General features: G+C 42.3%; 3 protein-coding genes across 3 annotated transcripts; 2 read left to right on the top strand and 1 right to left on the bottom strand.

Moving 5' to 3' along the window:
* Positions 1-109: 109 nt before the first annotated feature.
* Positions 110-2,199, bottom strand: tfpi2 (tissue factor pathway inhibitor 2). The gene is made up of 5 exons (XM_079749213.1): positions 2,064-2,199; positions 1,792-1,962; positions 1,415-1,594; positions 1,088-1,261; positions 110-650 (listed from the first exon to the last, which is right to left on the bottom strand). Exons 1-5 carry the CDS (start codon positions 2,182-2,184, stop codon positions 562-564), a joined length of 735 nt encoding a protein of 244 aa, XP_079605339.1. The 5' UTR covers positions 2,185-2,199; the 3' UTR covers positions 110-561.
* A 1,503-nt stretch (positions 2,200-3,702) lies between these two features.
* On the top strand, positions 3,703-4,192 carry gngt1 (guanine nucleotide binding protein (G protein), gamma transducing activity polypeptide 1; the record flags this gene model as incomplete). Its single annotated transcript, XM_079749906.1, has 2 exons — positions 3,703-3,801; positions 4,067-4,192. 2 exons carry the CDS (start codon positions 3,703-3,705, stop codon positions 4,190-4,192), a joined length of 225 nt encoding a protein of 74 aa, XP_079606032.1.
* A 515-nt stretch (positions 4,193-4,707) lies between these two features.
* Positions 4,708-16,902, top strand: LOC307085366 (putative acyl-CoA dehydrogenase 6; the record flags this gene model as incomplete). Its single annotated transcript, XM_079750145.1, has 9 exons — positions 4,708-4,899; positions 6,686-6,806; positions 11,408-11,537; positions 12,220-12,326; positions 12,722-12,889; positions 13,631-13,804; positions 14,275-14,436; positions 15,811-15,961; positions 16,763-16,902. The coding sequence occupies 9 exons, from the start codon at positions 4,708-4,710 to the stop codon at positions 16,848-16,850; spliced, it is 1,293 nt and encodes a 430-aa protein (XP_079606271.1). The 3' UTR covers positions 16,851-16,902.
* Positions 16,903-17,290: the final 388 nt, after the last annotated feature.

The raw sequence follows: 17,290 nt of genomic DNA, 5'->3' as shown, positions 1-17,290 counted from the left end.
TGTGCATTGTTTGGATTGAATTGTTTATTTGATGTTTCATGTTGGAATGGTTTGGGATTGTGATTCAAAGGGAAGGAATAATGTAAAAAAAAATCTTGTTTAGTTTTAATCGTAACAAATATATTTTATTTTATGAAAAATAACAGTCAAATTGGCCATTGTCAGAATATTGTTGACGACCACACACACCCCCACACACATACGCACGCACACACACACACACACACACACACACGCACACACACACACACACACACACACACACACACACACACAAACAGTCATCTGTGCAAACTCACACACATATTTTCATATATATATGTATATATATATATAAACTGTACGTATACAAGATATAACAACGTATACAAATCCAAGATCGGTCACATAAGTGCAGAAGTCTCCAACTTGATATACTTAATAATCCAAAATAATATGTTGGATTATGGATTAATATTAATGGAAACTCTCTGTTTCAACTGCTCCACTTGGCAGACGATAGTCGTACTCCAAACCATGGCAGGTTGCATTGAGTGATCCATTCTTGTGGCACTGGAACCTCTAAGCAAGTTCATATTTAATCATATTGTTTGGGTATCTTCGCTCCCGCCGTCTGTTTGTGTTGTTCTGGCGATCTTTAGATCCTGGAACTAGAGAAATAGAAGAAAATGTTAAAAAAAAAAAAAAAAAAAGGTCAACATAATACACTCATAATAACGCATAATGAACTCCTTTGTTGCGTCAGCAAATTGTCTTTCATACAAGCATTAACCAAAGCAGTGGTCCTAAGGCCCTTAACATTAATTCATATTATGAATGAGGATAGACAGGTCATGATTCCCCTACCTCATTCATTAAGTATGCAGCTTGAAATTCTGAAGTGCAACAGGTACATTCAAATCTAGAACAACAACACGCTTGCACGCAACAAGCTCACATGCACATGCATGTACGCACACAAACATGCACAAACACATACACACACACACACACACACACACACAAACACACACACACACACACACACACACACACACACACACACACACACACACACACACACACACACACACACACAATGGCTTACCATTAACACAGACGTCCGTGCAGCTACTCATAGATACAAAGTTGTTGCTGCTGCCGCCACAGCCTGAGTAGCTGAACTCCTCGCAGGTGCCGCTCGATGCTTTATAGTAGAAGCGTGGGATGGACGCCGCACACTTCCCTCTGTCCAGTATATCCAGGCACAGAATAGGAATTTCTGGGGAAAAAAGTGCACACACACAGTCAAAAACCTGAAGAAAAGTTACCGGAGTCCCTTTAATCAATCAACTTTATTTTGTACTGCAGACTTGTCTATAAAGGCCAATGCACTTTGCAAAGACGATGGCCAGATATCATAAGGAATACTGACTTTTGTGGGGGCTGCAGTATTCATTGCAGGCTTTGAGGTCCCGGAAGCGGTTTGGATTGCCGTTGCAGCCTCCATATTCAAATGGTTCGCATTGCATGGTGGTCATGTTGAAGGAATAGCTCTTGTGGAGGGCCCGGCACGGGCCGATCTCCTGGGGGAATCTACACTTTTTCGGGACTTCTTTAAATTAAATAAACATAAAGAGGTTATATTGAATGTTAATACAGGGGTCAAATTTGTTAAAAAGTTTGTTGTTTAAGTTATAAATGTTATCATAATCGTATAGGCCTATACATATATATTCCCTTGCAGATATGCATTCGGGCGAAAATACAGTTTTCTTTTGCGCCATTTGCATTTGTTTAACTGCGACGTACTTGGGATTCTAAAGCATGTTTTCCGGCACTCCTGGTAACTGCTGAAGTTATTGCCGTTCCCATTGCACCCTCCATAGTGAAACTCCTCGCATTTCTGCGTGATGGTGTTATAATAATATCTCGGAAACAATGCTCTGCACGGCCCCTCGGCCACTTGCAGAAGACAGACACCTAAAAATGGAAAACAGGAAAGTAAGTGTTGTTTACCATGCAAAATTGTTTTCTTAAAATATCTTATAGGATAGTGCAGTTGTCGTGCAGTTGTAACTTACCGTTATCTAGCAGCGAAAAAACGTGCTGGAGCGAGCAGAAGAGCGTAAACAGGGATAGGCTGCGTTCCATTTTGCTGCCTTGTTTTAGGTTCAACTTCAGACTTGGCTGTATTCTGGACATCCCAACCCAACACTTTATATAGCCGCGGCAAGTTTATCTGGCGGAAACTAATAAGGGGCGGGATATATACACATAGAGTTCAACGGAATGACTGGAATTCCTGATTATATGGCGCAAATGTATGTGTGTGTGTGTGTGTGTGTGTGTGTGTGTGTGTGTGTGTGCGTGTGTGTGTGTGTGTGTGTGTGTGCTATACTCATCATCGTCATTACCGTAATCATCATCGTCATCTCAATGATCGTCATCAGGATGTGAAGCATTATACATCAGCTCTGGTGGTGCCTCACCATGCTATTATTGATCCAAAAAATATATTTCATATATACATTTCATTAACCAGCAATCATGTTTCTACTGCTCTCTTCTATTGCCCACACACGTACACCAATACCCACGCACACATATACACACATACACTGTCACTGACACACACACACACCCGCACACACGTGCACACACACGCGCACACGCACACACACAGGCACACACACACACACAGACACACATATGCACACACATGCATTTCAAAATTACGTTACAATAACGTAATTTTGAAATATGTTATGTGTGCACACACACACACACATACACACACACACACACACACACAAACACACACACACACACACACACACACACACACACACACATACACACAGTTTGTCCAAATTGTACAATTCTTTACTATTTCAAAATTACGTTATTGGTCTATAAGATGATGCCATGCTTATGCACTATAATAATATATATGCATTATAGTGCCATGAGCTATAATGCATATATATAAGGAGTTCCACCCAAAATGGAAATGCAATCATCCGTAAGTGAGGTTTTGACACTTTTGACAATTCTAATAATAAATTTCAGGTCTAAAATGTTACGAGGGAATTTCTCCATGTTTTATAGAGCTTCGATTTTCACAGTTGGCACTATGTGTTTCTCCAACCGAACAGGTGGAGCCTTAATACAGATTAGCCGTTTTAGCAAAGTGATATCAATCCCATAGCACGGCCCCATGACCCATATCTTTTACAAGGAAAACAAATTATTTAAACATTGATCCATTTCATGGAGATTCACCTGTAATATCTAATGTGAATACATATTTCCACTGCATCCACATAGACACCAGTTTGAATGACTTTGCCCTCTGACAAAATCACTTAAAGAGAGGTGGAGGAATATGAAGGCAGCTTGCTTTAATCAGATTACAGGATTTGGCTTGTTTACGCGGATTACTTTATAACCCAGATTGAGGCCGGGGAGAAGGATTCTACAGGAAGTTGGCAGAGTTGACAGACATCTCTGTTCAACAGCCGTAAGTACATTTTCTCGACTTAATTATGTTTCATTGTTTTCTATTGAACAAATTGATTGTTCTGTGTCTTCCTATGTCTTCCTATCTTAAACTGGGATTTTACATGGAATGTGCCAAAGCGACATGGAGTGCGTGGAAGCCAATATGATTACTATGTATAAGAAACCCATGTGAAAAAACAGTTCTGTGTGTCACAGAGGATGCCAGGAGTCATTAATATGGATGATCTGACGGACAAGGACAAGGCCCAGATGGAATTGGACCAGAAGAAAATTGAAGTCAAACTTGAGAGGTGGTTGGTAAGAAAAATGATTGTTATATTATTATTTTATGCTATTATTAATTGATCAATAGATTTAGTTACATGTGATATGGATATAGCAAGAGACACACACAGAGAGAGAGAGAGAGAGAGAGAGAGAGAGAGAGAGAGAGAGAGAGAGAGAGAGAGAGAGAGAGAGAGAGAGAGAGAGAGAGAGAGAGAGAGACAGAGAGAGACTTTATACTTTATTGTCATTCGCATGAAAAAGCTGCTGAATGTCAATGCCACTGTGTTCACTTCAGACATCCAAATGTTGCGAGGAGATCAAGGACTACATTGTGGCCGCCGAGGAGGAAGACATCTTAGTGAAGGGCATGCCAGAGGACAAGAACCCGTTCAAGGAGAAAGGTGGCTGCGTCATCTGCTAGACGGGGACCCGAGGAGCTGTTCGCATTGCACCTCACTAGTGCTCAAGGACCATCTCCCGCCTCTCCCACGTCTTTCAATGGATTATCACTCACAGGCCTGTGTGAAGAATAGTAGTTGCAATGACATAAAGGTTAAAATGGCTGCTTGTTGTTCATACTCATGAGTTCCTGAATAAATTACCCCAGAGTTTTGGTGAGGTTACGCTTTGTGTGTGTTGGTGTTGCTTTTCATTGAAAGGATGACCGAACCTGTCGATATGACATTCGCTGTTTGTTAGTGGAGTACGCAGGTACACAGGTGTTGTGTAGGTAGTAGCGCAAATACACACAGAGCAATATTTCAATTTAATGAGTTAATTCAAGCAAATATATTGTTTTTTTTCCTAGACAGTGCACGAATTCCAATTTAACTCTAACGATGTATCGATAAACTACGGGTGCTCTTATAATTTTGAATCGCTTTTGGCGCTACGGTCTTTCCGTACCAACCGTACATACTGGTGTAAAGTGTAAACATGGCTGTCCGCGCTGCAGGTCAGATTGCAGGTATCTGTCATTTGTACAGATCCTCAAGCTTAGGAGGTTTTCGGACGTTGTCACAAAATGTATCGTCGTCCAAACACACTCCCTCCAATGCCCCTGAGACGACAGTGGACCATTTGATCTACACGCCAGAGCATTTTGCATTAAAGGAGTCCATCAAAAAGGTATGGAAATGAGAGCATATGATTACTACAACATGACAACATTCATAAAGGTTAGACGTGGACTTGTAAAAATAAACTGTAAAAGGGAACAACAATTGAAAGTGGAATATTAAAGAGTATTCATTTCTTAATTCCTTCACGTACTCGCACCAGACAGTTAAAGCAAGTAGGTGAGGGGTCAAGTTCATGTAATTGTGTTGACGTAACCCCTGTTCACTAACAATACGCTTCCCCAATGACAAGGTAGTTCAAGCGTTTTCATCTTAAGTGACATTGAGGACTACAGACTATATTCGTTATACTACTTCAGTACGTTTATTTTAATAAAATATAAGTATCAAAGGCATTGTGAGCAATCACTGCCTTACCGCTAACTAACCAGTCACTTACCACTGTGATTAGGCTTCCCATTGAAGGGCTAGTATTTTACTGGCAGTCTTCCCTGTAATCAATTTACGATCAAAATTCAACAACAATACACCATACACAAACAAAGGCAAACCATGGCTCAACCACACTTTCCTCCACTGGTAGACATCCGTTGCTCTTAATATAGCTGGCCGCCGGTTCGTCTTGCTGCATATAATATTATGATTTCATCCAACCGGCGCCTTCAGAGGATAAACCAAGGCTAATTTAAATCACTCATTCAAGGATGTTTTAAATGGGAGGAAGCTTGACTTGTGAGTAAAGCCACATAGGATGCACAGTAGTTTTAAATAAACTGGCCCACAAGGGGAAATGCTCTGCAACAAACGAGCAATAGAGGAAAGGGAAGACTGAGTGACCAAAGGTTTTCTGGAAAAGTGTGCTAAAGTTATGGCCCAGAAGAGGGTTACAGGATATCCTTCCCTGAATGTTCAAGGTCAGAGCTATCCAAGGTGAGTTTGTGCAATACATAACCCACTCATAAACCCCCAAAAAGTTATTCTCTTTATCCAAAATGTTTTAGAAAATGTACTCACCAAGGCTTAAAATAGCAATTCCTTTAAAACAAATGCCTGGAAAATCAGTTTATTGCCGTTTCTCTTTCAAACTGCCTCGAGCAGCAATAAAGTAGCAATGCTGGGAGCAGGGAAATCTTTTTAGAGCGTCTTATTTTATTAATTAAAATATCAATATTTGGGGCGCCCCAGTAGTTCACTGGGTAGAGTGTACCATTAAGGCTCAGTCCTTACCGAAGCGACCCGGGTTCCATTAAGATTCCAATCTATCGATATTGGGTGCAAGTGTATCGTTTCTCGTTTCGCACGAAGAACGGCAACGATATATCGCTGTATCGATATTTTGTCCCACATCTAGTTAATAGTGGTGTGTGTTCCACAGAAACATACCTATAGACCGGACTAGTCCACGCTTGGTCTGCTGCTTCTGTTTAACAAAGAGCATTATTGACATTTTTGTAATTGTACAGCACTATTACAGTACACATTTTCTTTAAGATTCTGTATTCATGATGGTACTCGGAACTCCCAAAGTTTTTTTTGCTCTGACACAAATCAATTAAATTCAGGGCCGAGAATGTTACAACCTAAAAAAACTTTCCAATAGCTTCATTATTCACTTTACTCTGGCATTGATTGGCTCTCAGACAAAAATATGAGTAACCTCAACCTTTTGCAGGACACCAACAACGCAACAACATCCCAGTCCACAGGCAGGTTTTGAATTCTTTATTTGTATGTGTCACCCAAAAGACATCAGGTTCCATGCTTAAGATGTAAAAAAAAAAAAAAAATGTAATCACACACGCACACACACGATCACTGTTGTGTTTCTGCTGTAGATCATTGAACAGGAGATCAATCCACACGTGGACCAGTGGGAGGCAGAGGGGAAGTTTCCTGCACACAAAATCTTCAAGATCCTGGGGAACGCCGGCATTTTAGGGGTCAACAAACCAGTCGGTAAAAAACTATGATCTGTCTCGTTCAATATTTTGCAGAAATCTAATGTTGAAATCGGAAACAAATAAAGGAACTGAATGATTAAAGCTAATGGTTTTAGTTCTAATGATTGCTTTGTCATTGTGGGGTTAAACTTTTTTAACCCCACAATGCAGCATTTCATTATGTCAAGATGAACGCCTGCGTTCATCTTGACATAATGAAATGCTTGAATAAGGCTGGAAAATGTCAGCCAGATAAGGGGTGAAAAGCAAAGAAAAAATTGCTATTTTTCAGATTTTGTTATTGTTTTTTGTTGTGGCCATCACCGAATTCAGAAAACATCAGGATTGTCATGGCATTTTTCTGCTTGTGTTGCTGCAGTGCCTGTATCACTTAGAGATTCTGTCTGCCTACCTTAGGCATTTATAATGCAATATACAATCGCCCAATAAATAGCTTTGTACTGTAGGGGATTGGGAGGACAATGCGTCCGGCACCAGGCATTGTATTGCATACAAATCACATTTCAGCAATAAGTAAAGCAGAGCAGATACGGCTCTTGAGAATAGCACGATAATCCCAATCATCTCACAGAAGCATACACTCACAACCATGATTCGAGTTTAACAATGTGGCTACCTCCGTCGGTTGGTTTTAAAACAAACCAATAAAGTAGGAAATCAGAACCAGAGATGGGTTTGGTTTGTGCTCCTAGTCCTCTACAGGGTTTGCTTTGTTGTCCTATATGTGGTCTTTTCCCCATTATAGTGGGCTCAGTTGAGAATGTGTGTCGCCCAAGATCTCTGGGTTATGAGAGGGTCGCAGGTTGCAACCCACCCCACCTGTCATCCTGTTATGGTATCTCCAGATGGTGCAGGCAGCTGGGGCCAGGCGTGGGGCGCAATGTATTCAGTAGCCTTTTGAATGTTGTGGTTTGTAAAATCGAACAAGGCTGTGTGTAAGTATGGTGAACTGTGGGAAGAGGGAAATAAAATCCGCTGTAAATGTAGAGGTCATTGTGGTAACCAGAAGGAGGTGGGGGGATTAAGAATGTGCTGAGTGCACATCCCTTAAGAATTAGTTGTTAGGATTAGGCGGTAAAGCAGGGCCAAGGTAATGGTATGAAGACGCACTGGATTAACAGATGGGAATATGAGTATGCTCTGTTTGAAGTGGGCCTAGTGCTGTGAGAATTGGCCCGTACTGAGATGATAACCCAATATCCTGACAGAAGAACTAGCTGTTATTTCAGGCTATTGAAATATTAAGAAACATGTGCATTATCATTATTTAGATTCAAACTTTGACAGAAAAAGGTATTCATTGTTGACATTATCGTTATTTGTTTCCATTGTTGCAAGACATGCTGCTACGTCCATTGACAAATATAAATTCTGGGGAAATTGTTTATAAAAATTCAACGTAATAACCTCTTTTTAAGCTTGTTGAGTATTATTGTGTTTTCAAAGACACAGTGGGGGGGGGGGGTTAAAAGAAAGTGAGCATGGCTGGTTACTAGGGATGGGCAAAACGATTATTTTCCAGGAATCAGTTCTTTCAGTTCCGTTCACTATCACGATTTGTTCGTTTGATTCGTTCGTTTGATTCGTTCGTTAAATCCTTTGACAGAGAATCCCCGCGCCCCCCTTTGCGTATAAGTATTGAGTACGCCCGCGAATTAAGGCTTTTTCACAGCCTGCCCTAAGGCTAAGGGTACTGTCGGCGGTCGAAACGCCAGCCGTAATTGAGCTGCTCCAAGCCGCACCGAATCGAACCGCATCGCAGGGTGGAAACGAGGGGGAATAAAACAGAAACGAAAAAAGGTTTTCAGTCACGGTGCGCTCGGAAAACAACAAAAGCGAATTTCTATAGCATTGGCCTATACGACGCAGTCCGACCATTTCCATGGTAGGTAAAACAATACTTTATTAAAGCATGCATTTGTGTTGTAGAACAAAATAAAAATAAAACTAACAAATTGCTTGCATGATATTGAAGCCTACAGCGATCGTTAGTTAACTTGCGTGGCGGTGTCTTGTCATTTGTTTACCCATTGGCCATGGCAACGCGATTGCTACCTGCTGTAGTACTCTCATTGGCTGAATCTTTGAGAAAGTTTTAGACTCAATCAATATAAGGTCGCAGGGAGACGGAGCTCTGTTTGCCTGTATATGTTATTTACATGACCATATTTTTGTTTTATGTTAAAAGAAAAAAAAGTATCAAAGAATCAGTTCTCTTGTTTTGAAATCAGTTCTCGTAATTCACCTTCGGGATTCGTTCGTTGTGAACGAGTCGTTCGCGACCGACCCCTCCCTAATGGTTACATCTTTATTCAACATGGCAAAATGTTCTTGTGCACGCACAAGAACACCCGAGATTACAGCGATGCACTGAGAAGCTTCCCCTGTTCCATGTGAGAATGAGACCGACAACTCTGTTGACATGTCCTGTCTTCAAAGACGTGCTTTCCACGTATAACCGTTTATACAGAATGAGGAGTAGGGAATATGAATGCATCCTGTTCATGGAGATACTCCCTTCTGAAAACAAGAGGACAGGAAGTGTTGCCATGGGAACCTGGTCGGGAGGTCAACAGGGATGACCCTTGGCTCCCCTGGCTGTGTTTTATCTGTTCTTTCCACAGCACCTGGCGTTGGCCCTTTCTCCAGTCTGATGGATACACACTTTCCCCAATCAAACCTAATATTTTTTATGGCAGTGTTTAGATGTTTGAGTGATTTGCAAAGATTTTCTTTAATAATATTTTCTTAATTCTTAGTTTTGTTGCCATTTTGGAGTACACTATGAATCACACCTCTATCTTTCTTAGAATTTGTTAAGTCCTGACTTTAAGCTGCTGACTTTTCCCTTTCTACATTGTCTAACTTTATCAGTGTACAGTACAGGTGGTGTACCGTAATGAATCGCTACCTACATAATGATTCAAAGGGCAGACAGCCCTTGGCATATAAGTTAATGCGTGAACCCACTGGATTTGTTGTCTACTTCCACAAAGACATTGCTAATGAAGGCCATCAAGCCCCCACTATATCGTTAATCAGCAGGATCACTTTCTAATGTAGGCATGTCAGTCTAGTGCCATGCATAACTGACATTCTTTCACCTCAGATGGAGCCGACGAGAATAGAATGTCATAGAAGGTTATCCACAATTAGATGAACATCTTGACTATATAATTTAACATTTTCTCGCTCTCTCTCTCGCTTATTCTTGTCTTTCTTGCCCTGATGTCTCTCTCGCTGGTCTTTTCTGGGTTTCTCTCTATTGTCTCTTTGGTCTCTCCCTGTTTTTTCTCTCTCTGCTGTCTCTCTGGTCTCTCTCTCTCTCTCTGGTCTCTCGCTCCCTGGTCCCTCTCTCTAGCCGTTCTTTCTCACTCTGGTTTCTCCCTCTGGTCACTCTATGGTGTCTCTTCCCTGCTTTCTTTCCCTCTGGTCTCTCTGTTTGGTCTCTCTCTTCCTGGTCTCTTGCAAAAGAGCTGTCACAACACCAATTAGACTTTATTCAACCTGAATATTAAAGGTTGAATAAAGGACACATGCCAGGCAGCATCTTCTGCGTGTCCGTGTTCTCCTTTGCTTCCATGCTGGCCCGCTGGGGCAGCTGTTTTGATGAAAGTGGGTGAAAGCTCTGCGCTTCCCTTTGTCCACATGATCCACCGCGGGGTTTCCAGGACCATTGGAGCCTTATCGCCATGCAGCTGTGTCTGTTTCCTGTCTTTATATCCCCTCCACCCACCATTCCATGTTAAACCTGGTCCCTCTTGTCAGTCTGATTGTCTTCAGTCTCAGGTCATGTCAACACTATAGAACTGAAAAAAATGAAATAATTTAACCCATAATAAGTAAAGATGCACTGTCCCCATATCCCCTATTGAGCCCCCCCAATTTACAATATACCCTTTAGGGATAAAAACTCATCTCACTTTAAGATGTGCTTTACATTTAGCTAATCTTGTTTTGCTATGGCCACATTCAAACACACACACACTCTCTCTCTCACTCACTCACTCACTCACTCACTCACTCACTCACTCACTCACTCACTCACTCACTCACTCACTCACACACACTATGATGGCTCCATAATTGAATTTCAGTCATTTGCAAGCATTGATTGGTTTAATTAATTTTTCTACACCTCTGACCATAATTGAAATGAGTGAAATGGGAAGAGTCGTTAACCTCCTTGCAAACAATCAATGCAGACCCTTTTGGATATGTTTGCGACAACAACATTGACCTATGCATTGAATAAGTCCCAACTTCAATAGGCTGACTCTAATTACTTTCAATGATTTTCTTAATTAGTGTTCTGTTTTATCAATTCTAAGTTATATAAGCTTTATATAAACAACGATGTACCTCATTCGATATGAGCCATCATGGACAAAAAAGCCCAAAAATCCTTATTGTTAGGAGGTATATTTTTTTTCCATTCCAAAAAGTTATTGTGTTTTCAGTTAATGTTGCATGTTTGCATATTTATTTGAGGATGCTGCTGTATTTGATGTTCAGCAAAGCAACCCCTCAGCAACTCAACTGTGTGTGTGCGTGTTTGTGCGCCATGTGTCCGGTGCCGTGTGCTCTGTGTTGCAGAGTATGGAGGTCTGGGCCTGGACTTCAGCTACAGCGTGGCGGTCTCGGAGGAGCTGGGTACCATCCGCTGCGGAGGGATCCCCATGGCGATCGGCGTCCAGACAGACATGGCCACTCCGGCACTGGCCAGGTGCCCACTGAATGCCTGCGTGCTATTAGCTCATGTTCCAATGGAAACGTGCTTCTGCCGATGACTCACACACTCAGGCCGATGACTCACACACATATATTTATTTCTCTAGCGCTTGAGAAATAAATGTAATTTATTTGTATCTATTGAACTTTGGTACGCAGAACCAATTGCGCAAATCAAAAGAAATGACGAAAAAATGCCGGTCGGAGTGCGTGAGCGCGGTTGCGTTGGTGCGTGTGTGGCAATAAGCGACATATGTTATTTTTGCCATTCATCCTCGTAATGGAACCTTTGTGTTGTTCGCTACACACCCCTGAGGTTCTCCGCTCACCCTTCAAAGGCTACACAAAAACTTGTAATCATAAAATATGCCTTACGCCAAGCAGAAATGGCATCTAATTCATCAGGTCGCAGGGCTGCACTTGAGGCTGTGCATGTAAAACCGCTTATCACAATCAGCAAATAACGCCACAATGCAGAGGCACTCTCCTCAACGGTAAAAAACTTTCTGCTGAATGAAAAAAAGATGAAGTTTGTTAAAATGCCTTAAAGACCCCATTAACCTGTGTTGACACACCATTAAGCACCCTATTATTCGCAAAATTACCATCTCTACATAATTTTATAGATGGCAGAGAAACGGCGAGAGAGATCTTAAAATGTGCGTTTGCGTGTGCAGGTTTGGTTCTCATGAGCTGAAGACAGAGTTCCTGCTGCCCTCCATCCTGGGAGACAAAGTGGCCTGTCTGGGAGTGAGTGAGGTGGGGGCTGGATCCGATGTATCAAGTACGTCCCTTGGCCGTTCCTTTATCGCCTTCAATGATCTGACCGTGTTGCGTCGAGGAGCATTACGGACACTAATCATCCATTAGATAAAAAGTAGCTTTGTTTTTGACCATACAATGATAACATTTCCCTATACTGAAGGTTCCGAGCCTAACAATACACACCATTTGCTTCATGTGGAAGCTGACTCCCATTGTATACGCTCACTCTCCATCGAGACGGGTAGAGTTGATGAGTTGTGGTTACATTTCAGAGGCCTACCTGGGGATAGGTCGACTCTTTCGTCTCCCACCCATCCGTCCATCCACACAGGCAATCAGCAGAAAGCCTCACACCCTGTATATCTCTCTCTGCGTATCCGTCCTGCCACACGCTTCGTCCACTCCTTACCGCAGGTATCATGACCAAGGCTGTGAGGAAGGGGGACGAGTACGTGATCAACGGGGGGAAGATGTGGACCACCAATGGCACGCAGGCGGACTGGATGTGTCTGCTGGCCAACACCAGTGACGGACCGCCGCACCGCAATAAATCACTCATCTGTCTGCCCATGGATCTGCCCGGTAAAAAATAATCTGTTGTTTTCACCAGAACGCTCACAATATCAATGTCATCGACTGAAGTTGTTGTTGTTGTTGTTGGTGGATGGATATTCTACAGCACCGGACAAATGACAACATTTGTTTTGTACCGTATTGTGATGCAAAGTGCATTAACACTGATGCTTAACCAAACAATCTTTTGATGGATGTGTGCAATAAAGCCACGTATGTTTGATAACGGTGGAAAGATAATGACCGCTTTACAACATGGGCAGTGGTTCTCGTTTTTTCTTATAAATTGGATAGTTTGTTTTTGTATGTGTCTTGATTAGTGTAAATGCTGACCACTACTTTTTTTTTATAATACAATTTTTTAAATGGCTATTTTTACAATAATTAAATGGTAAATGATCTATATTTATAGAGCATTTTCTCATTACTCTTGGGTGTACAGACTTTTCAATCGAAAAATATGAATTAAATGGGACTAAATGAATGTAATGCAGCAAACAACATTCATTGGCAAAATCATTTATAACCCAAAAAGTTTTCGATTGGTTTGGTTTAATTTTGCAATGCTCTTACATCACATTCCTCACTTTCAACATCACCATCTTTCAAAACATAACCGTCCGCTTTCCACAGAAGCTCTTCATTTCACACAGCCTCCAGCTTTCCTCATTCGACCTAGTGTACTTTAATTAAAACTCCAGTCCACTGCGAGGCCTGCTTCTTCATCAGTTTTCCCCTTGGTGCCCGTAGGCGTTCATATCGCCCGCCAAATAGACAAGATGGGGATGAGGTCATCAGACACCGCCGAGGTCTTCTTCGATGACGTCCGCGTGCCCAGCAAGAACGTCATTGGCCTGGAGGGCATGGGCTTCACCTACCAGATGCTCCAGTTCCAGGAAGAGAGACTCTGGGCAGTGGCCAACAGTGAGTGATCCCCCCCCCCCCCAATCACTCTTACTTTAGTAAGCCCTGGTTACCTCATACTACACCGCCCATGAGTGCTTGCTCATATTCTTGCCTCAATCTCTTCTCCTCCCTGCTCCTCCGTGTCAGGTCAATCTTAGGGTATTCTGGGATGCATTCCCGTGTAAATCCCCCTTGCTGTAAAATGAGGAACGGGTGGGAGAGTACATTATCTCGTGAAGTGCTTTTGAGCAACTCTAGGTCTGAGGGCAAAGTCTTGCTCACTCGTTAGTGTTCTGCAGCATTTTCTGTCAGTTGGTCCTCCCAGTTTTAAGGACATTTGTACAGTGGGGTCTTGACACACACACACACACAGAATTGAATGCAGGAATTACATTCTTTCTTGGTGACCCTTTTACTACAAAGTCAACTATGAAAGACATAGTCACCTGAAACGGCCCCTGCCCTCTCCCCCTCCCTTCTGCGTTCAGCCCTGACCACCATGGACATTGTCATCCAGGAGACCATTGACTACACGCGGCAGAGGAAGATCTTCAAGATGCCCGTGCTCCACCACCAGACGGTGCATTTCCGGCTGGCCGAGCTGCAGACGGAGGTGGAGCTGCTTCGCTCCCTCCTGCACCGTGCTACAGGTAGGCATTCACACCGTTTGGGATTCACACTATCCACTTTGAGTTCACTATTCCCTTGTTTTGTAGGGGGTTTTCAGCGAGTTGTGAAAAATTCAGATCCAGGATGTGAGTTTGGGCATCTTGCTCAAGGATGATTGTAGGTAGGGTGCTGATTTTGGGGATCGAACACTGTTCCTTTTTTCGAACGGGCGTTGGGACACCTTTGCCACAACATTATCCAGTCCTCTTATAGATATTTCAATGGGACAAGACAGAGCCTTGTATGTCACTCCTGTCACTCATCACCATGTCACCAAGACACAGAAAGGAGGTTTCAAGTGAAGTGATGGTGCTTGATTATTGGCATTAAAGAAGCAATGCCCATGTTGGTGTTGTTACCAGGTGTCATCCATACATCGACAAAGAATCAAAATATTAATCATAATTCCACGACAAAAAACCTGCCTTATCAAACAGAACCCAAACCAATAGGACTCACAAAACATTCTAGCCTACAATTCTAGCCCATTGTAACCATTCCCTGGATAAAACGCCAAACCCTCGAACACTGGTCCGAGAGCCAAACCTCCCGCCGCTATGAAGGAGAGGAGAACGCCGCCCAGGCTATTGATCTTCTGGGGCTTGTGATTCACTAGGGGGATGAGGGGGTGCATGCGTCGGCCAGAGGTCTGAGGTCCACTGTTGTCCTCGCTGTGTTTGACCCACTTCAGCTTCCACTGGCAGCGTTTGAGTACAATAATCCAGCTGTTTGGCACTCGTAAGGGCCTCTTGTCTGGCAGAACAAAGGTGTGTGTGTGCATGTGTGCCTGCATGCGTGCGTATCTACCCTTCTTGCTATCCGCGGTCCACATGTTATTTGTACTGGTAATAATGTTTTTTGGTCATTATTTTGTCATTCATCACGAAATGATGGGGGGAAATTGTTGTGTTTGAAACTGTATTGAAACCAAAGCATGTCTCATGTGGGATGCGGCCAAACAAAGCATTCATTAGCCTCTGTTATGCAATATTTACAGAATTGATTGTAAATAACTACAACTCTCTTAATTTCTCAGCATATGGAGGAGTATCGTCCACAGAACATCCAATGATGCATTCTGTTTTGTCAAGCCCTATTGACAGAAAGCACCTGAGAGCGAAACAAACTAAAAAACACATTATTTTTTGTCCGTATCTGATCCGAAGTGAACCTTAGAAAACGCTGCTGGTGCTGCTTTGAATTCATCCTGTTCTGTCTCATCACCTCTGCCCTCCATTTTACGTCTTCCGTCGTAACAGCGTCATTTGTAATCTTAACTCCTCACCTGTTGTTCTTTCCGTCTCTCTCGCTGTCGCTCTCTCTCGCTCTATCTGTCTGTCCTCTGTTCGTTGCAGCGCTGTTCATCAAGGGCAACGATGTGACCAAGCTGGCATCCATGGCCAAGCTGAAGGCTGGCCGCCTGGCCCGGGAGCTGGGGGACAGCTGCCTCCAGTACTGGGGGGGCATGGGCTTCACCAACGACGTCTTGGTCAGCCGCTTTTACCGGTGAGCAGACAACATAAACGTTTGTTCTATGGTTCTTCAGCAAACATTTCTCAGACATTGGACTTTGAGAGTCACCCGGAAGATTGTATTTTCAAAAGCGGTTTCAGTGGTGCTTTTTGACAGTTCAGTAGCCACTTACACATAATTGTATCAAGATGGGCTATAATATATTGTATAATATATACTTTAAGAGGTTTTATAATTGTGTCCTTTAGCATACATTTTAAATTCTCCACAATACAAAAGAACCAGCCAAAACATTGAGCTACAGCTCTTCATTCGCTTTCTCTGAAGTTGAAAGTCTTCAAGCATAACTTTTACATTACAGCGCCATCTATTGATTGGGTATTAATATAGTCTGGCGCTGTTTGGTTAGCAAAACCAGAAGTTGAACTTCCGGTTTCATCAGGGTTAGTGGTAGAACCCACAAAGTGAAACTACAGAGGGCAGAAGCCATACCTGCCAGAGGAATTGTGCTTGGTGACAAATTGGTGTCCAATTTTCAACCAATAGCAGGGTGCCTAGATCCTAACACTGAAACCACACCAAAACCCAAATTTAAATTACCATTTGTAACATTAGGCCTAAAGGAGAAAAAAAACAAGTTCTGGACGCCGATGGAGCCTAAAAATAATATATATTAATAGACTTGGAAAGTCTACTGGAAGTGTGGACAGTTTTCTAAGCATAATAAATGCTTTCAATATATTTTGGTTTTACACTATTAAGAGTACAAAAATGAGTGTATTTGGTAATCAGCTGTTGTCCAACGGTTAAAAATATGTTGTTTTTATTCCACAGAGACTCCAGGTTAATATCCATTGGTGGTGGGGCAGATGAGGTAATGTTGGGAATCATATGCAAGTACATGGACACCCTGCCTAAGTGACCTCATCATTGACGTGACACACCGTCACAAATACCACTTTACCCGAGACCCGGATTTCTACAAAATCACTGAAGTGCAATTTACAAATATTTGTGTAACCATAGTTTTATTTTCAATGAAGTAGCACAGTTTGTGATTGTCATGTTCGATTGTCTTGCATTAGTGAGATATTCTGGAAGAAATTTGCAATGAAACAGTGTATCTCTGTGTAGAATAGCTGTAACAGGTACACGACAGGCCAGTGCTTCTATGTATGGTTCTGTTCCATCAATGTATCTGATGAGTGGAATGTCAAGTCAGACATCTGGTGATCTTTATGTGAAGATTTGACATCCTAATTGTACAATTAGGATGTATAGAAAACCTTCTCAGCTAGTCTGCCATAAATGAAAGGATTGATCAGAAAAAGTAAAAGCAGAATATAATGGAAGCATAAAAAT

The sequence above is a fragment of the Pollachius pollachius genome (genome assembly GCF_949987615.1).
Source record: "Pollachius pollachius genome assembly, chromosome: 13".
Lineage (NCBI taxonomy): Eukaryota > Metazoa > Chordata > Actinopteri > Gadiformes > Gadidae > Pollachius > Pollachius pollachius.
This window is presented reverse-complemented; position numbering and strand designations above follow the sequence as displayed.

Coding starts and splice junctions, on each gene's coding strand:
- tfpi2 (XM_079749213.1), bottom strand. CDS start 2,184: ATGTCCAGAATACAGCCAAGTCTGAAGTTGAACCTAAAACAAGGCAGC. Junction 1,262..1,414: donor ATACTGCAGCCCCCACAAAA/GTCAGTATTCCT, acceptor TTTTTTCCCCAG/AAATTCCTATTCTGTGCCTG. Junction 651..1,087: donor CACGGACGTCTGTGTTAATG/GTAAGCCATTGT, acceptor CTATTTCTCTAG/TTCCAGGATCTAAAGATCGC.